This window comes from Canis lupus, chromosome 27 (genome assembly GCF_003254725.2).
Source record: "Canis lupus dingo isolate Sandy chromosome 27, ASM325472v2, whole genome shotgun sequence".
Taxonomy (NCBI): domain Eukaryota; kingdom Metazoa; phylum Chordata; class Mammalia; order Carnivora; family Canidae; genus Canis; species Canis lupus.
The window spans coordinates 34263310-34287062 of record NC_064269.1 but is presented as its reverse complement, the minus strand read 5'-3'; the positions used below and the strand labels follow the sequence as shown (position 1 = coordinate 34287062).

At 36.0% G+C, this 23753-nt stretch overlaps 1 protein-coding gene and 1 long non-coding RNA gene across 3 annotated transcripts in view; one reads left to right on the top strand and one right to left on the bottom strand.

The window, feature by feature from the left end:
• Window positions 1-23753, bottom strand: part of LRP6 (LDL receptor related protein 6) — a 162252-nt gene that overhangs the window by 89193 nt on the left and 49306 nt on the right. For both annotated transcript variants that reach the window (XM_025455110.3, XM_049102219.1), the window contains one exon: window positions 7421-7618. In XM_025455110.3, coding sequence (XP_025310895.1) covers window positions 7421-7618 — 198 coding nt within the window. The remainder of the gene's footprint in view (window positions 1-7420; window positions 7619-23753) is intronic.
• Window positions 16664-23753, top strand: part of LOC112665400 (uncharacterized) — a 41682-nt gene continuing 34592 nt past the window's right edge. Inside the window, exon 1 of the long non-coding RNA XR_003140355.2 lies at window positions 16664-16818. This is a non-coding gene — a long non-coding RNA (uncharacterized LOC112665400). The remainder of the gene's footprint in view (window positions 16819-23753) is intronic.

Sequence of the window (23753 nt, the reverse complement as noted above, 5' to 3'; positions counted from 1 at the left end):
TCTGCCTATGTCTCTGCCTCTCTCTGTGTCTCTCATGAATAAATAAATAACATCTTGAAGGAAGGAAGGAAGGAAGGAAGGAAGGAAGGAAGGAAGGAAGGAAGGAAGGAAGGAAGGAAGGAGAGGGAGAGAGGGAGGGAGGGAGGGAGGGAGGGAGGGAGGGAGGGAGGAAGGAAGGAAGGAAGGAAGGAAGGAAGGAAGGAAGGAAGGAAGGAAGGAAGGGAGGGGAAGGGGAAGGGAAAGGGAAAGGGAAAGGGAAAGGGAAAGGGAAAGGGAAAGGGAAAGGGAAAGGGAAAGGGAAAGGAAAGGGAAAGGGAAAGGGAAAGGGAAAGGGAAAGGGAAGGGAAGGGAAGGGAAGGGAAGGGAAAAGAAAGGAAAAGAAAGGAAAAGAAAGGAAAAGAAAGGAAAAAAAAGAAAAAAGAAAAGAAAAGAAAAGAAAGAAAGGAAAGGAAAGGAAAGGAAAGGAAAGGAAAGGAAAGGAAAGGAAAGGAAAGGAAAGGAAAGGAAAGGAAAGGAAAGGAAAGGAAAGGAAAGGCAAGGCAAGACAAGACAAGACAAGACAAGACAAGACAAGACAAGACAAGACAAGACAAGACAAGACAAGACTGGTCTGTAGTTATTTTTTTCCTTGTACTTCCTTGTCTGGCTTTCCTATCAGGGTAATATAAGCCCATAAAATGTGTAAGTGTTTCCTCTTCTATTTTGTGTAAGATTTTAAGAAGGGTTGGTTGGTATCAATTCTTTTTCAAGTGCTTGGTAGAGTTCACCTGTGAACCAGTCTGGTCCTAGACTTCTGTTTGTTGCAGGTTTTGAATTACTCCTTATAAGTAATTCAATCTCCTTATAAGTAATTGGTGTATTCAGATTTTCTATTTCTTTATGATTCAGTCTTAACAGGTCATATGTTTCTAGGAACTTAGCCATTTCTTTTAGGTTGTTCAATTTATTGGTGTATACTTGTTCATAGTAGTATCTTCTGATCCTGTGTATTTGTGTGGTACCACCAGCTGTAATGTCTCCTCTTTCATTTCTGATTTTATTTCAGTCTTCTTTTTTCTTAAGTCTAGCTAAAGGTTTGTCTATTTTGTTCTTCTCTCCAAAAAGTACTCTTCATTAGACAGATTTTTTTTCTATTGTTTTTATAGTCTCTATTTCATGAATTTCCACTCTGATTCTTTGGTATTTCCTTCCTTCTGGCAACTCTGGGCTTAGTCTATTCTTTATCTAGTTCTTTGAGGTATAAATTTAGGTTGTTTGAGACCTTTTGTTTCTTAATGTAGGCATTTATTTCTATGAACTTCCCTCTTAGAATTGCTTTTGTTGTATCCCATAAAAGTGATGGAATATTGCATTTCTATTTTCATTTGTCTCAGCTATTTCTTTATTTCCCTTTTGATATCTTCCTTGACCCACAGATTATTCAGAAGATCTTGTTTTATCACTGTATGTCTGTAAATTTTCCTATTTTTGTATTAAGGAATAACTAACATACATTATATTAATTTCAGGTGTACAATATAAGCATTTGATATCTGTATATATTTCAAAATGATCATTACAGTAAGTCTAGTTAACATCCATCACCATACATAGAGTATTTTTCTTATAAAGAGAACATTTAAGATTTATTCTTAATAACTTTCAAGTATGCAATACAGTGTTATTAACTATAATTGCCATGCTGTACGTTACATCCCCCTGACTTATTTATTTTATAATTAAATTTTGTACCTTTTCCTTTTGACTCCCTTTTCACTCATCCCTGCCTCTGGCAACCATCACTCTGTTCTCTGTATCTATGAGCCTGGTGGTTTTGCAGGGTTTTTTGTTTTTTGCTTTTGTTTTAGATTCTACATACAAGTGAGTTCAGTATATGTCATTCTCTAACTTCTTTCACTTAGTCTAATGCCCTTAAGGTCCATCCATGTTCTTTCAGGTGGTAAGATTTCATTCTTTCTTATAACTGAATAATATTCTTTTTTGGAATTCACCACATTTTTTTCATCCATTCATCTATCAAAGGACACTTAGGTTGTTTTCATATCTTAGCTATTATAAATAATGCTGCAAAGAGCATGGGGGTACACATGTATTTTTAAGTCAGTGTTTCTGTTTTCTTCAGATACCCAAAAGTAGAACTGTCGGATCACACAGTTCTGTTTTGTTTTGTTTTTTGAGGAACCTCCATATTGTTTTCCACAGTGGCTGTGGCAGTTTACATTCTCACCAATACGGTCAAGAGTTCCCTTTTCTCCACTCCTTGCCAACACTTACTTCTTTTGGTTTTTTTAAGATTTTTTATTTATTTATTGAGAGAGAGAGAGAGAGAGAGAGGCAGAGACACAGGCAGAGAGAGGAGCAGGATCCATGCAGGAAGCCACTGCGCCACGGGGGCTGCCCCCAACACTTAATTCTTGTCTTTTTCAAAACAGCCATTCTAACAGGTATAAGGTGATAATTTTCCACTTTTCTTCTTGTACCTGATTTCTACTTTCATACCACTGTGATCAGAAAAAAAATGCCTGATATGATTTCAATCTTCTTAAATTTATTAAGACTTGTCTGTGGACTAACATATGATCTATGCTGGAGAATATTTCATATGCACTGGAGAAAAATGTGTGTTCTAGTAATATTGGATGGAGTGGAGTGTTTTTAAATGTCTCTTAAGTCTACCTGGCCTAACAGGTAATTTAAGGCCAGTGTTTCCTTACTGATTTTCTGCCTTTGTGATCTATTTGTTGTTTAAAGTGGGGTACTGAAACCCCCTATAATTGTTGCATTGCTTTCTATGTCTCTCTTCAAATCTGTTAATACTGGCTTTACATTATTTAGGCACTCTGATGTTGAGTGTATGAATATTTACAAAATTATAGCCTCTTGTTGGACTACCCTCATTATCATTACATAATAAATATTCGTCTCTTGTTACAGTCTGTGGCTAAAGTGTATTTTGTGTGATTTGAGTATAGTTAGCCCTGCTTTCTTTGGGTTTCCATTCACATGTATCTTTTCATCCCTTCACTTTCAGAGTGTGTATTCTCTTTAAAGCTAAAGGGAGTCTCTTGTAGGCAGGCAGAAACTAGTGAGTCTTGTGTTTTTATCCATTCTGCCAGTCAATGTGTTTTCATTAAAGAATTTAGTCCATTTCTATACTAAGTAGTTATTGAGACATATAGACTTAAATACTGCCATTTAGTTCATTGTTTTCTGGCTGTTTTGTATTCCATTTGTTTCTTTGTTCTTCTCTTGCTCTCTTATTCTGTGATCTGAATTTCTGTAGAAGTATGCTTAGATTCTTATTAAACTTTTCTGTACATACAGATTTTTTTTTTTTTTTGCTTTTGGTTATTACCAAGAGGCTTATGTAAGATATCAATCCCAGCAGGTTCAGCACAGAGGAAATAGTCAGAGTCACCCATGGCCCAGTATTTCCCTGTAGGAAATCTATTTCCCTGAAAGCAGCCTGAGGTCAGGTTTCTAATTTAGTAGACATCCAGGGGCTGTGAGCAATCCTCCCAGGAGATGAGGGAAATCTTCAGATACCATGTCTGCCCTTTCTGTCTACCCCACTCCAAATTTCCACTATCTCCACACAATTAATTTATACATATACCTGATGCACCAGGTTTACAGATGCCACCAAAGGAAGAGCCTCTGTATCACCTGTCTCTGAAAGCCTATGGGGCTTTCCTAAGTTGCACAGGACTATAGCAATGAAGTAGTTCTTAATGGGTAAAACAGCAACATCTTCAGTGGCTGTATACCTGGGTCCAGTGCAGAGGGAGCAGGCAAAAATGTCAATCTCTAAGTCTCTCCCTGGAAGGCCCCTAAACATACTTTCCCAGCTACCACAGGAGAGATCCAGCTTCCAATCAACCTGCATCTAGGTGCTCCTCCCCTTTAGAACATTTGACAAATCTTGGCACACCCTCAACTACTGGGAGTCACTAAGAATAAAGAAGGCAGTTTGGGCAATCACAAAAGTTTGAGTGACAACCAAGAACTCAGGCCAGGCTACTGAAAAAGTTCATCTCCTACAGAAAACCATTCCATCAAGACCGAGAAAGGAATTTTTTTATCTAATGTGTAGAAACCAATACAGAGTCAAGAAAAATGAAAAAAACAGAACATGTTCCAAACAAAAGAGCAAATACTTACCTGGCAGGGGAGATACCATGATCACCAAACAAAAAAGCAAGACAAAACTCCAGAAATAGATCTTAATGAAACAAAGATACATGATTTACTTGATAAAGAGTTCAAAATAACAGTTATAAAGACGCTTACCAAGGTGAGCAGAACAATGCATGAACAAAGTGAGAATTTCAAAAAAAGAGACAGAAAATACAGGAAAGTACCAACAAAAATCAGAGACCTAAAGAATACAATAACTAAACTGAAAAATTCAATAGAGAGGTTCAACAGACTAGATCAAGGGGAAGAAAGTATCAGCAAATTCAGACGGGGCAAAAGAATTCATCTAAAGAAGCAGAAAGAAAAAAAGAATAAAAATGAAGACAGCTTGAGGGACTTTTAGGAGACCATCAAGTGGACCCCCACAGGCATGATAAGGGTCCCAGAAGGAGAGGATAAAGCAAAAGGAGCAGAAAATTTACGGAAAGAAAATGTCCTACCCTGGGGAAAAAAACAGACATCCAGATACAGGAAGCCCATAAACTTTCAAATAAGGTGAATCCCCCAAAAAATCCATACCAAGACACATTATAATTTAATTGCCAAAAGTTAAAAACAAAAAGTATCTTAAAAGCAACAAGAAGAAAAAGAACTTGATTCACACAAGGGAAACCCCTTAAGACCATGAGCCTATTTTTCAGCAGAAACTTTGGAGGCCAGAAGGGGGTGGCAAGATATAATCAAAGTGCAGAGGTGGGAGGGTGCTAGCTGTCAACCAAGAATACTCTACACACCATGAATGGAAAGAGAAACAAAGAATTTTCTAGACAAGGAAAAACTGAAGGAGTTACCACTGTCAGACTAGCCTAGCCTTACAAGAAATGTTCAGGGCACTTCCCCAAGCTGAAACAAGAGTGCTAATAAGAAAACATGAAAGTATACTGGTAAAAAAGTAAATCTATGGTTAAATTCAGAATACTCTAATTTTGTAATACTGGTGGGTAAATCACTTATAAATCTTATGAAATTTAAAAAATAATAGTAAAAATAGTAAAAAGTGTTAATGGATAAACAAGGTAAAAAGATTTAAATTGTGACATCAGAAACAATAAATGTGGGAGGGACAGTAAAAACTATAAAGCTTAAGATGCATTAGAAATTGTTATTAGGGACACCTGGGTGGCTCAGTTGTTAAGCATCTGCCTTCAGCAGATCATGGTCCAGGGGTCCTGGGATCAAGTCGCACATCAGGCTCCCTGCATGGAGCCTGCTTCTCCCTCTGCCTGTATCTCTGCCTCTCTCATGAATAAATGAATAAAATATTTTTTTTAAATTATTATTAGCTTAAAATACTGTTATAAATGTAAGATGTTCTTTATAAGAACCTTAAATGGGATTTTTACCTTGACTGTTGTGTTTCTCACATTTACAGGAAATTAGTTTTCCTGGATTTTTTAGAAAGTGGTGTTAAAGGTGTTAAAGGTAGTTTTTCTAACTTTACAGAATTCACTCTTCTGTTGTTTTCATGTAATGTTAAACAATATGGTAACGTCCTGAGAACTCTCAGCTGTTTCTCTGCCTATCCTTATCTGAATCTTCTCTTTTCTTCCTCTTTTGATCCTCTAATGTTCCCTGTTCTGCTCAATTTTGATGCTACTATTGTAGTCAATTGTGTTTCCACTCACTGCAGTAACCCTGTGCTGATCGAGAACTCTAGCAGCTCCATTTCAAGAATTCTTTGGAGCCAGATTGCTGTAACCTGTCTTTACCATGAACATATCATACTTGTCTGATACTAGAGTGGGCAACCCCCCCCCCCCACTACCTCATTTCAGCTGCTACTCTTAATATAGTCCACCACATTGTCTACTAAATAGTTTAGGCTATTTTGGAGGCCTGCTTTTAAGTTCTATAAAATACCTCACTCAACTCTCTCTGCTTACTCTTGCACAAATAGTAATACTATGGAGGTCTCGTGGCTGTTAGTGGTGTGCTCTTACCTGCTCTTATTTTTGGATGCCTGAGGTTAGTTTTATGGTATGTTTTTGGATTTGCTATCTAGTTTCATTAGTTTTTGTGTAAGTATTCTGAGGACGTCAAAAAAACAATGACATGGACAGATTTACCTCCTACCATCCTTCTTAAAGCCAAAATTGAAGTTCAAACAAAGCAATTATGTTTTTATATTCATTATATACTTCTCCTGACTTATTTCTACTTATTTGTAAACCATCTTGTTGTAAGTCATTTCATCCTTTTTTAAAACAAACCAAAAAAAAATTACTCCAACTCCATAATTACAAAAACTTTATTTTAATAAATTATTTAAATCTTTCATGATTTTCAGTACTTCTAAATGCTTCCTGATTCAAAGTTCAGATAACTCACAAATGTTTACACTTGGAAAAAATTCCTTCAACAACCTAACTGCTGAAATCTTAAGAATGAGACCACTAGAAACCAAAATACTCATTCAAAAACAAGAACATAAATAGATAACATCCTTAAAATTCTGCACAAGATCTGACTAGAAATTTCTATGTTTAGATATCATAACTTTGTCTTCCTTGAATACCGGTATGCCACATGCATTCAGATTTTTTCCTAGTCCTGGGGTCAGCAAACTAGAGCCCACTGACTTAGCATGTTTTGTAAATAAAGCTTTACGAAACACAGCTTGCCCCTTCCCTTATATATTATCTGCAGCTGCTTTCACACCACAACAGCAGAAGTAAGTAGTTGCAACAGAGATCATATGACCGACAAAGCCAAAAATATTTACCATCTGGCCCTTTCCTAGTCTACAGATGTATCAAATGAGCTTCCCTGAGCAGCACCTGGGGGGGCTCTATGGATAATTCTGAGTAGCAGGACTGTTGTGCTGGGTGTCCAGCACAATGCAGGATGTTTAGCATCTCTCATCTCCCATAAGCTAAAACTAAAATGCCAGCAGCACTCCCAGTCCTTGTTAACCAAAATTTCCCCACTCTGGGAGAGAGCAGAAATACTATTCCTGTTTGAGAATCACTGAAGAACTAAATTAGCTCAGAATAAAGAAAAAGAAAATACAGTTTGTAAATTCTAATTCCTACCAAGATAGATGAAAATGTAGTTACCTTCTTTTAAGAACAAGCTAAAAGTCTATTCTTCTTCCTCTTTGACACTCAGCTAACAAAAACATTAATTTCTTCTTAATAAAACTAGGCTTTATGATTTGATAATGATATCAAAACATCATGATGTTTACTTAAAGCTTAAAAATAAATTTATGAGGCAATCTTACCGATTTGTTCCATCCAGATTTGATTTGTGGATGAAATTGAGTTTTGCATCTGCCCAGTAAAGCTTCTGTTCCTCATAATCCAAAGTCAGTCCATTTGGCCAGTAAATTTCAGTGTTTATTATAACGAAGCGACTTGAACCATCCATTCCAGCACGTTCTATCTTTGGTACTTCTCCCCAGTCTGTCCAGTACATGAACCTAAAAACCAGATAAAAAATAAACCCATGATTTAACCAGGTTAACAGCCAAGTACTTCATAATTCTCATTATTAGAGAAAAGAAGGCTCTCTCAGGAACACTAAAACTGAAACCATTAGAAAGTATCAAAATTGTAATAATCTACCTTTTTGTCACCACCATGGTAATAACTGATTCAGGCATGCATCATGAAGCATGCAAAAAACTATGTGATCAAAGTTTACTGAGAAAAATGGTATTTACACTGTGTAAATGTACCTCCCCACAGATTATTTATTAAGGACAAAGGAGGAAATGGTAATTTTAGAGAAAATAAACTTGATGAACACTATCTTAAGCAAATCATCTAAGTTAACATAAATGACAGGTACCAAACTGGTGTCACGTATGTGATGCACAAACCATATTTTGTGCAGATTCTTTTACATCGTATTCCTGCCAAAAGATGCGTAACCTAAACAAAATTATGAGGAAATGGAGAAAACCAAATTGAGGAACATTCTAGAAATCAAATGATCTTTGTAAATATCAACAATAACAAAAGTCAAAGGAAGGCCAAGAAACAATCAAGATTAGAGAGGAATAAAGAGATATTGACAAGTACATAAAATGCATGATTTGGACTGAGCAGTTGAGGGAAATGCTATAAAGACATTATAGGGAAACCTAGCAAAATATGAGAGACTAACATAAACAGAAATGTACTGATGTTAATTTCCTAAATATGATCATTGAACTGTGGTTAGGGTATATAAGATATCATTGTACCATTTTTGCTTCTATTCTGCAAGTTTGAAATTTTTTTCAAAATAAAAAAATTGAGGTTTATTATTAATAGTCTTATCCCAGAGGTAAAAACAAAATTTTCCTTATTAAAGGTAAAATTCTTAATGTGGGGATCCCTGGGTGGCGCAGGGGTTTGGCGCCTGCCTTTGGCCCAGGGCGCGATCCTGGAGACCCGGGATCGAATCCCATGTCGGGCTCCCGGTGCATGGAGCCTGCTTCTCCCTCTGCCTATGTCTCTGCCTCTCTCTCTCTGTGTGTGACTATCATAAATAAAAAAAAAAAATTTAAAAATTAAAAAAAAGAAAAAAGAAAAAGACTAGAGGAAAACTAAAAAGAATACAAAGAAGATCTTCTCTAAAACCAAAGAGAAAATAGGATAAGACGGTCAAAAATAAGTAGACTCTGAAAATTGATCAAACAACAAAATGAGAAGCATTTATTCAAGAAAATCTACTAAATCTAAGGAGGAAATGTGATAGTCCAGCCTGAAGTTACTTGTACCACCATCCATGCTGCTAGGTTTATGGCACAAAAGTTCTACCCTGAGCAGACATGGCAGACCCTAAAGATTGACAGGTACATGGCCCTGCAAGTGGATGCTGACTTTATTTGAAGTAATGGAAAAATCTATGTCCAGGAATGTTGTCAATAACAGGAGTGCTCTCCACTGCAAACAATCAGAAAGTGCTATTATCCCAAATAATACTGACCCAAAAAAGTATAAATGTAACGTAGGTAAATTTTACTTTATTTTTTTAAGAGATAAAATACTTTCTTTACTAGATACTTCACAAAAGAACATACATGAATAGTCAACTGGCACTTAAGAAGATGCTCAATTTCATCAATCATCAGGGAAATGCACATTAAAATCACAGTAACAAAAAAATTAAAAAATAAAACTATAGTAACATACTAAACTCCACTCACTAGAATGGCTAACATTTAAAAAAAAAAGCCTAACAATACTAAGTGTTGGTGATGATAAGCAACTGAAACTTTCTTACAGAACTAGTATAATCACTTTGGAAAACAGTCTGGCAGTTCCTTATAAACGTAAACGTATATTTAACTCTATTAATCAGCAATTTCACTTTTAGGGATTTATCCAAGAGAAATAAAAACATATCCACTCAACAACTGTACATGCAAGTTCACAGCTTTATTCATAACAGCTAAAAACTAGAAACAACACAAATATCCATTAATAGGATGATATACAAACTCTGGTATAATTGTAATACTACTTAGCAATACAAAAAAGCAACTATTCTTATATTCAACAACAAGGATGAACTTTTAAAATCAAGATGAACAAAAGAAGCCAGACTCAAAAGAGTACCTACTTCATGACTCTATTATATGAAGTTCTAGATTCAGCAAAACTAATCTATAGTGATAGAAATCAGTAGTTACAAGGGTAGAAACAGAGGTTGACTTAAAAGAGGCTAAGCTTTCTGGAATGAGATGATGGAGTAATAGTAGATATACATTTATCAAAACATCAAACTATAAAATATAATAAAATGTATTTTCTGCATATAAATTATATACCAATAAAGTTGCCTACAACACAAACAAGAAATAAGAAACTATAATTAAAAGCTAATTCAAAATTATCTTCTTTTCTGTAGAAGCCTTCCCTAGCTCGCCCAGAGGTACTCCTTTCTGGGTGCTCCTGAAGCATGTTTCACTGTGCTATAGAACTTATCACACTTTGTATATAAATTATGAAGAACTCATATGGACTGAAGATAAGCAATTTGTATACTATCAAGATGGATACAGCAATAAGTGGTGGTGTCTACTTTGTATAATATAATTTAGGTAGGTCTCACAACTGTCATTAAGTATGCATAAAACTTATAAATAAGAATTTGGTATCTAGTTTATTGTGAAATAAAAAGTTAACTAATTAATTAGCTCAACAAGAATTTTAGGAACAAAATTATTTACATGCCACTGTTTATCAAAGCTAATAGACAACTCTCACATTATTTAATAGTTAAAAATAGGTCATGTTACTTCAAGGAATAAAGGCTTCAAATAAAACAAGGGATACGGAGACATTTGTCAAGATGAGAATCTGATAAAAAATCTAGAATTTGGAGGCACCTGGGTGGTTCCATGGTGGAGCGTCTGCCTTTGGCTCAGGTTGTGATCCCAGGGTCCTGGGATTGAGTCCCGCCATCAAGCTCCCCACAAGAAGCCGACTTTTCCCTCCGCCTATGTCTCTGCCTTTCTCTCTGTCGCTCATGAATAAATAAATAAAATCTTTAAAAAAATTTTTCTAATCTAGAATTTTAAAGTCAATCTTGTGGATATTTTCATTTGTTCAAATATTTAAAATGCAAAATAATAAATTTCATCTATAAATACTAAAATTTCCATGTTATTTGATTAACATTTAAATTAAAAATTCATTACAAATTTAATATAGGAAGGGAAAGAGACACAGAAAGAAAACACAAAAGTATTTTATAAATTGCCAAGATATTATTCAATTTCTAAAAAAAATGTATTAAGCACCTATTAGGAGCCAAGCATCATCCTTGATATAATACACAAAAATAAGCAAGGCAAACAACTGCCCCTGTGAAACTTGATCTAGGCAAGGAGTGATAAATGTAGCATGAGATGTATGAACACGGTGTTATGAGAGTGCGAGGAAGTGATACTCAGTCAAGCTAGTAAATGTTAAGAGTTGTCAATAAAAGCTTACCAGAGGAACAATCCTTTTATTTAGGGAGCTGCCAAAATGAGAAACAGCATTCTAGGAAGAAGATAAAGCATATGCAAAAGACATCAGAATTCATGACACATTCAAGACCAGCACAAAGATCAGCAGAGCTGCATCATATATCTGGCAAAAAAAGAAGTCCCACAGAAGAGACCAATTCTGCTGTGAAAAGAAGCCTGAAGTACATAACACCTATAGGTAGCGAGAATGTACTTAAGACTGTAGGCAGAAAAGTAAGTTAAGTGGTTAAGATTATCCTGTTAATCACTGGTAATAACACAGGGTTTGATTAGAGGGGAAGAAATTAGAGAAAGAAAATTAAAGCACAAAACTTCTGAAATATTCCAGATGAGAACTAATGAAGACAAAAGCTGAAAGATGGATCATAAGAGAACAATCATTAATGAGAGAGTAGGATGGCTCTCAGGAGTTGGCAAATGTGAATGAGCCCATATTGGCGTCATTCAACAAAATATGGAATCTAAACAGAGTTTAAGGGGCAACATGGTGACTTCAGATAAAGATGAAATGAGTATCTTTATCTCATTGTTTTTCCTTCTATATCCAAAGAACCAGTCAATAGAGTAAAAGAAAAATTAGTGTAAAAGTTAAATGAGGGATCCCTGGGTGGCGCAGCGGTTTAGCGCCTGCCTTTGGCCCAGGGCGCAATCCTGGAGACCCAGGATCGAATCCCACGTCGGGCTCCCGGTGCATGGAGCCTGCTTCTCCCTCTGCCTGTGTCTCTGCCTCTCTCTCTCTCTCTCTCTGTGTGTGACTATCATAAATAAATAAAAAATTAAAAAAAAAAAAGTTAAATGAAAGTAGTATAGGAAAGGTAAATAAAGTTAAAAGGATGTTAATAGTTAAAAAGAAAGAAAAAGAAAGTTGTGGACTATAGTAACAAGGTAAAAGAAACTGCAATAAAAAGCTGCATAAGAAACCAAACCAAAAAAAAAAAAAAAAAAAAAAAAAAAAAAAAAAAAAGAAAGAAACCAAACCAGCCCCCAATAAGAGTCATGCCACATTTAAAGAACACATGACAGATATAAGGTGAAATTTTATAAACAGTGGAAAAAAATTCTGACTTTAATGAAAGTGAAAAGAAAAGATAGCAAGCAAAATTCATACATTCTTCCTCTTCCTATCCCTGAACCAGTTCCATCTTACTTTGGTTAGGATATTGGGCTTTTAAGTAAAGAGGAGGTTGGAGAATTCAAGGTATCTGCTTCCTGATAGAACTACAAAGAAAAAAAGAACTGTGAAGAAGTCTGCTATAATTCCATGCTTCCTCTCTATTTATTTGTGTTGGTATTATATTTGAAATAATAAGTGATGATTAATAAGATAATGAAAGCATTTTAGTGGATTTGTTTTTAAAGAAAATGTACAGTAACCAGATGAAAAAGATTCTACTATTGCGGGACAAGAAAGAACATGGAGATGGCTATATTAAATAGAATCTTTGCTGTGACAATATCCATCATAACGGAATTCTACATGTATAAACTAGCAATCCCGGAGACAGATTGCTAAGAATGATCCTTAAACGCCCACCCTAAGACTAATTTTTAAAAGCTGCTGGACCTAATACAGAGAATATATTTAATTCAGAAATAACACTGGTATAGTATACCACTACTAAAAGATAAAGCTTATAAGCCTGGGAATAAGTAACATACTAAATTAATTTGACTCCCTACTATTATCAAAGAAAACGCTAGCTATAGTACAAGCATACTGTGTTAGATCGCATTTTGCGGATACTATGCCTTTTACAAACTGAAGGTTTGTGACAACACTGCATCAAGAACATCTATTGGAACCATTTTCCAACAGCATCTGCTCATTGCACGTTTGTCACATTTTAGCAATTCTCCCAGTATTTCAACTTCCCATCATTATTATATTTGTTATGGTGATCTATGATCAGTGATTATGACTGACTCAAAGTTCAAATGATGGTTAGCATTTTTTAGCAATAAAGTATTTTTTAAATTAAGGTATATACACGGTTGGTTTAAACATAACACTACTGCAAACTTAATAGACTACAGGATAATGTAAATATTAACCTTATATGCACTTGGAAAACAAAAAGTTCACTGGACTCATTTCATTATGATACTCACTTTATTGCTGTGGTCTGGAACCCCCAATATCTCCAAGTTATGCACTTTCCCAAATTGCTGTTATCTACAATTCTCTTTCTAAACAAATCATAGGTGATGCATTTTGAACTCCTCTAAGTATAATAAAGATGATTTATTAACTGTCTAGAATGTCTCTCTCCTCCTCCTATACTCTGATAAATATCCTGATTCTTCAGAAGAGTTCAAATGTCACCGTAACTTGAAGCATTTCATGACTCTCTCAAGGACACTCTTCTCTGTACATTTCAAACACATAGATTACTAAGACTGTTTATACATTTCCCATCCCTCTGTATTCCAGGTTCCTGTTTTATATATTATTGTATCCTCTATCCTAAAACAATCTAATATAATGCCAAGTGTATTTACAGTCAGCATTCAAATGCTTAATAATGGTCTGCACTTACCTGCTCTTGGGCCATTCTGTTATTATTACAGAGTATATCCTTAAAAAATAAAGGCAGAATTTTATTTTAATGAATATCATTATTCTTCTACTATGCTCCAGTTACAAGCCGTTTTCTATTCCTTGAATGTATAATGGCACGAGAGTCTGGCACATAGTGTTCCTACTTACTAAAAGCTATTACCCATTTCCATACCTTGTCTCTCCTGGAAAACGACTGCTTAGCTAGAAAACATCAACCTGAAATAACTCCCCAAATGGAATGGACTACTCTCTCCTTTGTTCCCCACTGTACAGATTTCTATAGCAATACTTAGAAAGCTTTACTGCAACAATATTTCCCTAAATTTAAACCTGGTTTATACCTAATAAATCTACATAATTAGTCTATTCTATACACGTTTTGCTATTAGGTCACCTCTGAGGATATACTAGGATATCCCACCACCCAAAGCTAAAAGCTATACATAGACAGGTTCACTGCCTTTTTTAATGGTCTGGTGGAGAGAATTTATTTTTTCAAGATAAAATTATTTCAGTCATGCCTTTAATTACTGCCTGATATATTACAGGAATCTATAAATCAGTTTTTGAGGAAAATCCTTCCCTCACCCTTGAATATTCCCTCAATTCACCTTTCAAGCTCATCTTACCTGCTTTTACTAAATTGCACTTTGTCCTGATACAGCAGGGACAAATGCCAAAGAAATCATTACTGAGGGCATTACAAGGGTGTTGCTCATTACATTATATAGCAGCTTTTTTATGAGGACTAACGGGAGTAGAAATCAGTTTCATTATCAGGAGTAAAGATGGTTTCTCAAAGAATGACATCTACCTAAAGAACATTAATTCTTACAATTAGTATTTTCTTTTTTAGATTGGCTTAGATTTTTCCTCGGGTCCATTCCAGTTACAAAGTTTATAGTTCTGCTATTTCTTTTTATATCTACCATCATACCTCATTCACTCTTTTCAACACTAAAAAGGGGGGAAAATAGAAACAATATACAGGGGATCCCTGGGTGGCTCAGCGGTTTAGCCTTTGGCCCAGGGCGCAGTCCTGGAGTACCGGGATCGAGTTCCACGTTGGGCTCCCGGCATGGGGCCTGCTTCTCCCTCCTCCTGTGTCTCTGCCTCTCTCTATCATAAATAAAATAAATCTTAAAAAAAAAAAAGAAACAATATGCAAATCATGGCAAAGATATCCACAGATCATATGATTATGCACTCACAAAATGTCTGCCATGGGTACCTGGCATTTTAGGAGGCGACCTAGTACCTAATCGACCTTCCTATGTTTAAAGAAGCCTCTACTTGATGTGGCAGAGGCACTTCCTGAAACTAAAGAAACAGAAAGCACCAGATATTTACTTTCTAAATCTCCCCTGCAATTGGGACAGGGGCTAAGACTTGGGTTTTGCCTGTCAGACAAACCAAGAAAAAGAGAAAGTGGAGGCAGAAGAGAAAGAAGCAACAGCAGCAGCCGCAAGGACTGCAAGCAATCCATGCTGGTAAGGTTGAGGGCAATAGCAAAGGCTAATTAAATTCAGTTTGAATTAATTCATCCTTCTTTAATCCAGTTTTGCAAGGAAGCACTAGAAGCAACTTTAGGAGTGTCTGTTATCAAAAGAAAAAAAAGAAAAAAGAAAAAAAAAAAAAAAAAGGAGTGTCTGTTGTCTCGGGATCCCTGGGTGGCTCAGTGTTTAGCGCCTGCCTTTGGCCCAGGGCATGATCTTGGAGTCCTGGAATCCAGTCCCACATCAGGCTCCCTGCATGGAGCCTGCTTCTCCCTCTGCCTGTATCTGCCTCTCTCTCTCTCTCTGCCTCTCGTGAATAAAAATCTTAAAAAAAAAAAAAAAAAAAAGAAGGAATATCTGTTATCTCATGTCAGTGAGAGAGCACAAACAGTAGTAAATATGCCACCTAACAGTGGTGCCATCACTGGACCAGGCCTGTGGTATGATTTTTAACACTGTTCGTGGCTACAGATTCCAAGCCTGGTTCTTCTACAATTTAAGAAATTTTATGAGTAACCCAATAACCTCTTCAAAAATACTTTTTTGGGGCGCCTGGGTGGCTCACTGGTTGAGTGTCTGCCTTTGGCTCAGGTCATGACCCTGGGGCCCTGGGATAGAGTCCCACATTGGGCTCCCTGCAGGGAAGCTGCTTCTCCCTCTGCATATGTCTCTGCCTCTCTCTCTGTGTCTCTCATGAATAAATAAATCTTTAAAAAACAAAACACTGTATTAAAAAAATACTCTTTCTGTTTAAATAACAGAGATTTCTTATTACTTAAAACTATGAACACTAACATGCACTTTTAGATCCAACACCACCCAAAAGCATCGCTTTAAAGTTTAGACAGTCACTTCAACTCTTCTCCCAACAAAGCCTCATATGTTAGAACTCCTTTCATCCAAACATCTTACAAATGGCATGTTTCAAAAGTTTCACAGCTCTTCCCTCAATCTACTGGGACTCCTCTCATAAGGGCCAACGTCAACATTCATGAGAATGACTGGCAGAGAACTATCAGGCAAATTACATCCTGATCCTTCCATCTATATACTTGTTTAAAACATTATCTTGATGAAAACTGATATAAAGAGAACAATCTATGACAGACAGAAAAGCCAACTTAACATGAAAATTTGGTACTTGTCACCATAAACAATGAAACAATGAGGTGTAAAAGAAAGAAAACTCAACTAATCTGTCTGATTTATTCAGTTTTCTAACTTCAAAACCCAATAATCATCAATGTATAATGAGCACGACATAACCAGTCCTTGAATATTCAGAAACTAGAATTGTAAATATAATTAACAAGCAATGGTCTAAAAGTCTGTTCCCCCCAAAATGCATATGCTGAAATCTCAACTCCCAATGTGATGGTATTAGGAATTCTGGGGATTAGGGATTCTGGAGTGATTAAGTCATAAGAATAGAACCATCTGGAATAGGATGACTGCCCTTACTAAAAAGGCCCAGGAAAGTTCGCTGTCCCTTTCTACCTTGTGAAGTTTCAGTGAAAAACAACAATGTAGGAAGCAGGCCCTCAAGAGACACCAAATCTGCCAACACCTTGATCTTGGGTTTTCCATCCTCCAGAACTGTGAGAAAGAAATTTTTGTTGTTTATAAACCACCAGTAATAGTACTTCATTATAGAAGCCTGAATGGACTAATACAAGTTTTTCTTAGCACCATGTTTCTTGGGCTGTGCTCCCCAGTCCATACACAAACACACCTGTAATAATACTACTAGTGGTGATGATCATGATGTCGCCGCCAATTTTTAATTCTGGCAGCGTTTAGCAATGACTTCAGAAACTCTTGAAAATATCAGGAACTTGGGCTCTTCCATCAGAGATTCTGATTAAAATAATCTGAGTTGGGACCCATGCATCAATATTATCTAAAAGTTCCTCGACCTTCCAACTAAGCACTAGCTGTTGGCACGTTCCATCATATTGAGGTCCCCATGACATCCAAACCTGCAATGTCGGGCCCCAACAGGGACCAGTGGACGCAGGTACAAAAGGCAAGGATGACTTGTCACCATAAACAATGAAACAATGAGAACTGTTGCAGAATATGCAGAATATGCTGCCATCAACTCCATGTTAGACCAGATCAACTCCTGTCTGGACCAACTGGAGGAGAATGACCACCTCCATGCCTGCCTCCAGGAGCTACTTGGCAGACATGCCTTAAGTTTCAGCAGTAGCTTAGAAGGTCCCAGCAATACCAGTCCCTTGGCTCTGAGAGCCACCAACCACCCCAATCCTGCCTCCCTGGGCTAGACTCTGGCCTGGACACTCACCACCTGGCTTAGATACCTTCTTAAGGGCTGGCTTCCAGGTCCTCTGGTGGGTCTGCCTGCCTGGGCCACTTTTCTGGTACTCCCTTGGACCAGCCCTCACCACCTGGCATCCTCTCTTAGGGTCAGGTGTGAGCCTGTGAACCACCCACCTTGCCTGCCTGCCCAATCCCAGGGCGTCCACTCTGCTCAGGCCTTGAGTGTCCACATTAAACAGGTGGACAACAAAATAAATATTTTTAATAAATTTTTAAAAAATAAATATTTTTTAAAATAAAGAAATAAAAGCTCCTCAAAGAATTCTAATTCATTTAGAGTTTAGAACCAGTGAAGAGAAATCTGAATTTCTGAAGCATCTGTTTATCCATACTACTCTGTTCTTCTACAGTGGTGTTAATATATTTAACTCACTAACCAGTTAGCCTTAAATATTAGTTAATAATTAGCTCTTAAATCTATGGAAGATCAAAGAAGGAACAAGGAACCAAATAAATTACTTTCCACACAACAGTTTTCCATATTTCCCTCCAAAGTTTTATAATTTGAGAAATGGGACTTTTAGACTTCACAGTTACTGCTTAAGTTGTACTAAGTATAAATATCCAAAGATATGTAAGGATGAAGATAGATTTTCAAATCTCTATTACAAATTTTCAAGCTTTTAGTATCCAATTCTTTACCTACAGAAATATTCAGTGGCAACCCTCAATGAAGGTTTAAGTTTACTTATTCACTGAATATGTTACAGACACCAGAGTCTCATATTACTTATAGGATATGAACAAATTAATATAGTAAATATCCTTTAAAAGCTTATATTCTGTATGTCAATCAGTGCAATTGTTTTCTTCCCCTGTTTAGAACATGCTGCCAAAATGGTAAAAAAAAAAAAGCATGGAAAATTACCTGTGATTTTCATAAAAATATATACAATATAATTAGTAGTCACTTTGACATTGTATTACTTTGACACAGGGTGACTTGCATCTACTCTTAGCTATGCTAATTAGAGTGTGAAAAAGATCACAAAACTGACATTTTAAAAAATAATTATAGGGACACCTGGGTGGCTCAGCAGTTGAGCATCTGCCTTTGGCTCAGGGTGTGATCCTGGGGTCCTGGGATTGAGTCCCACATCGGGCTTGCTGCGATGAGCCTGCTTCTCTCTCTGCCTGTCTCTGCCTCTCTCTGTATCTCTCATGAATAAATAGAATCTTTTAAAAAAAATTATATTTTTTTTGTTTTGTCCTTCAAGTAAATCCAGTCAAGTAGGAGATTAATACTTAAGAAGTCATCGTGTCTTTAACAAAACCACATTACTCAAAAAGCAATTAATAATTCTGAGATTACACCACAGAAAACTGGTATACTTCCAAGTGTTTAAGCACTCCTGAAGATAAAATCCATCATTTATTACTCTCTTTTTCAAATCCACATAAATCAAGCAGAGAAAGGTCTGCAATCTTAATCAGACACCCACAGTAGACAGACACATCCCAAAGCCAACCCACTCTTTGTGAAGATGGGGGGAGACGTTAAGACTCTTTGACAAAATCACTGACCCCATTTCTTTCTGAGACTCCAAGCACCAGAGTGAAATACAATCTAGAAGATCTTCAGTCTTCTGACAATGGTGCTAATTTTAGAGCTACCTGGATACTATCTAGGGCCAAAAGGCAAGAATAAGTTACTTCCAATTTCAACCCAGAGTCAAGTCAAAGAAAAAACCTCACGGTAACCACAGAAAAAAGCAAAACAGAAATGGTTATTAATACTTACTTTTTAAACCATCAGAAAATATTTTAAATATGTTCATTTCACAAAGATTTAGTTTACAAAAGAACATAAAGCAATAGATGAGATAGTAATTTGTTAATAAGTTCTATATAAATACTACTTAAAAAGCTGAAGAAGGGCAGCCTGGGTGGCTCAGTGGTTTAGCGCCACCTTCAGCCCAGGGCGTGATCCTGGAGAGTCCCATGTCAGGCTCCCTGCATAGAGCCTGCTTCTCCCTCCGCCTGTGTTTCTGCCTGTCTCTCTCTCTCTCTCCGCTCCCCCGTGTGTGTCTCATGAATAAATAAATAAAACCTTTAAAAAAAAAAAAAAGCTGAAGAGGATGTTTCAGTAGGCATTCGTTAATCTATCAGAGGAGGAAAGCAGGTAGAAAAGAAGGACAAAATCATCTGAAGGTTATAGAATAAACCTTTTCTTTCAGATGAAATAACTAACAAAAAGAAAATAGAATCAGGCTAGGAATTAATTCCTAATCCAGCTCTCAAAATTTATCAAATTGGAAATGTAGTATATATTTGTAAACTCATGGGGGGGGTTCTCTTTAGAGTCTCACCTTACTTCATATCCCCCAAAACAATTAAAGAAATTAAATATGATGTATGGTGCAAGCAAGGAGGCAACTAGAATGTTCATTATATTGTTCCTTTTATCTTTTTTGTATGTATTAAATATAAGTTTATGACTGGTTTAAAACATACAAAAAACTAAGCCATATACAACGCCTGGGTGGCTCAATCAGTTAAGGGTCTGCCTTTGGCTCAGGTCATGATCCCACAGTTCTGGGACTGAGCTCCACATCAGGCTCCCTACTCAGGAAGGAGTTGGCTTGTCCCTCTACCTCTACTCCTCCTCACCACTTGTGCTCTCTCTCTCAAATAAATAAATAAAATCTTTTAAAAATATACCTAAACCATAAAAATAAAGGACAGAAAGCAAGTTGAATATACCTAATCCTTCTCAGAAACAGTGCAAAATATGAAATCATAAAGAAAAGAAATAGTAGATTAAATATTGGGGGAGGAGGACAAAAAGACTTATAAAATCTGTTTTTGTTCCAGAGAAACCTTCCAATTAAAGAGCACCTAAAAAATGACAGATAAAACTACAAAAATATTTTAAATGTATGTCTGCACCCATAAAAATTAAAGGAAATATTCTGAGCACAGAAAGGAAAAATTGAGAAAAGTAATCTAGAGTTGAAGAAGAGATGGTCTCTATAACCTATACAAGGTAGCACCCTTAGATGAGAGAATACACTCAATGCCAGAAACCCCAACTTAAACACTCTCAGTGGGTAAGCTAAAAGGAAAACACACACGGAAATGGCACAAATATTTGACTATATGAAGAGATAATTAATGAACATGAAGATAATTCTGGATAATCTCTTTGGTGCTAAACATAAAGAGAAAGAAATAGATTCATGAAAGAGGTTAAAAGAGTTCATAAAACAGACAAATGTCTAGAGTTCTAAAAACAAAATGATATAAAAGCAGTATTTTAGGAGACTTTTCAAGAACTGATGAAAGACATCAGTCCACAGAATCAAGAACCCCAACAAATCCCAATTAGCATAATTTTTTTAAATCTAGATGAATTTTTTTTTAAAAATCTAGATGAATTTACTGAAACTGTAATCAGAGTAATGGTAATAATGGATCACTTCAACAACAAAGAAAGCCAACAGATACTAGAATAATACCATTAAAACATGGTAAGAGAAAATATCTGTTGATCTGCAATTGTATCCTACACAAAAAAATTAAAAACAAAGGCAAAATAAAGGTAGATTCAGACAAACAAAGCCTAAGAGAGTCTGCCACCAACAGGACTTCACTAAAGGAAATTAAGATTTAGAAAAATTAACCCAAACAGAAGTTCCTAAAATGCAAGATGGAATTGATAAATCTAAACTTTAAAAATAATGTCTTATGAGTAAGAAACAAGGAAGCAGAACTTAAACTGATAATAACAATAATATATAAGCCAGGAAGGTAATAAACAGAAGTAAAGTATACTAATAATTTCATAAGTATATATGTTAAAAATTCTCAGAATTCAAAATTTTTTTCAAAAATATAAAATTTTTTAAATTCTCAAAAAGACTGCAAATTTGTAGAGAGAAAAAGCTGACAAAATATAATCAATAAGAAAGAAGAGAAACGAAATGGGCAGAATAGAAAACTCAAAATAAGATGTCAGATGTGAATACAAATATATTAGTAATTACAATAAAGTGTAAAAGGACTGAGAAGCTTCTGCAGAAGACGTATTTTGTTTTTTAAGGATTTGTTTATTTGAGAGAAAGAGAGCATGCACGCGAGCACACACAAACTGGGGGGCAGGGCAGAAGGAAAGGGAGAGGCCGACTCCCAGCTGAGCAGGGAGCCCAACGTGGGGCTCAATCTTAGGATGCTGGGATCATGACCTGAGCCAAAGGCAGATGCTTAACCGAAATGAGTCACCTAAGTGCCCCTAGAACACACATTTTAATGATAGACTTAAAACTCAAACCAAAAACTCCAACTATATGCTACTTAAAAAAGAAACGCCTAGAACACTAAGAAGCAAAAACTTACCAGAAGAAAGCAGATATAGCAAGTGATATTTAACAAAATGAACTTTAGGGCAAAATACATTAGTAGCAATAAAGTCACTAAATAATAGTATGAGGTACATCAGGAAGAAAGTTCCTTATCTACCTGTATTTCAAAACACAGCTTCAATGCACATAAAGCAAGATAGGCATATCTATAAAAAGAAACTGTCAAATTAATTACCACATGGAAGATTTGTTAACATACTTCTCTCAGCAATAAATTAAAAATTATTTTAGGAATCAAAAGATTTCAACAGTATAAACAAGTTTGATTTCATGGACACATCTACAACACTGTACTCAAAAACCACAGAATATATAATCTTTTCAAACACACATTTTTATTTATTTTTCTTGAAGATTTTTAATTCTATACCCAAAGAGGGGTTTAAATTCACAACCCTGAGAGCAAGAGCCACACACAGTCCATTGACTGAGCCAGCCAGCTACCCACATGAAATATTTTTTAAATATAACCACACACTGGACCATAATGTAAACCTTAAGTATAGGACTAATATACATATGGCAGAGTAACTGTAATTAATTAACTTAGAAATAATAAGTAGGAAAAAAATCTATCTGGCTGTCTGGAAATTAAGATTCACATTTCTAAAAAATAAAACAGTTCAGAGAAATCAATTATTATTTTATTACTAAACTTATTAAGATGCAAATAATGAAACTCTGAGGCACAGGTAAAAATAATAATAAATATGTTTAAACTACTAAAAGCTAAAAGGATGAAAAATAAAGAGCTAATCCAAAGAAAGTATAAGAAAAATAAAGGGAAAAGAAATCCCCACAGTATTAAAAAAAAAAAAAAAGTATTACAGCAAAAAACATAGGAAAAACATGAGCTTACAAAACTGTATCAAGACAAGTTTTTAGAAACCTGAATAAACTGTAACTATTAATAAAAAGTAAATTCATCATGGTAGGAGAAAAAGGGAGAATGATATAGCCCAGATATCTACTGGTAAATTCTCTAAAATTCTCACAGACCAAATAATTCTAATCTTAAAACATAATTATTGCATTGTACAAGAAAAGAAAACACTCCAAAACAGCAGAATAAACAGCCTTCTCAAGTACATATAGAATATTCACAAGAATGTGGGCCATGCAACAAAGAACTGAAATCATATACAGTATGTTCTCTGGCACAAGAGAATTAGACCTGGGCAACCCCTGTGGCTCAGCAGTTTAGCACCGCCTTCCCCTTCAGCCCAGGGCATGATCCTGGAGACGCGGGATCGAGGCCGGCATCCGGCTCCCTGCATGGAGCCTGCTTCTCTCTCTGCCTGTGTCTCTGCCTCTCTCTCTCTCTCTGCCTCTGTCTCTTTCTCTCATGAATAAATTTTAAAATCTTTTAAAAAAAACAAGAGAATTAGACTAGTCTATATATGAGAAAGATATCTACAAAATCCTAAACATTTGGAAATTAACCAACATACTTCTAAACACATGTGTGCAATAAATGATTAATATTGCCCTAATAGAGGTCTGGTCTTTGCCCCGAAGCCAGTAAGAGATAATCTCTAATCTAGGACTGTCTTCACTGATAAGAGTGTCATTTGGTTTATCTGAGGTCATAAGCTACCTCAGATAGTCTAGGCTAATGATGTGATTTATAGTAGAGGCTTTGGGACACTCCATAGAAGCCCAACCTCTAGAGGGGCTAGAGACTAAAGTCAGCCAAGCAGAAAGTCAATATGTCTACATAGCCAAACTCTAATAAAACACACAAGTCTCAGGTGACTTCTCTGGTTGGCATTATTCTGCATGCTGTCACACATTACAGGAAAAGTAAGGGCTGTCCACACAAACACTCC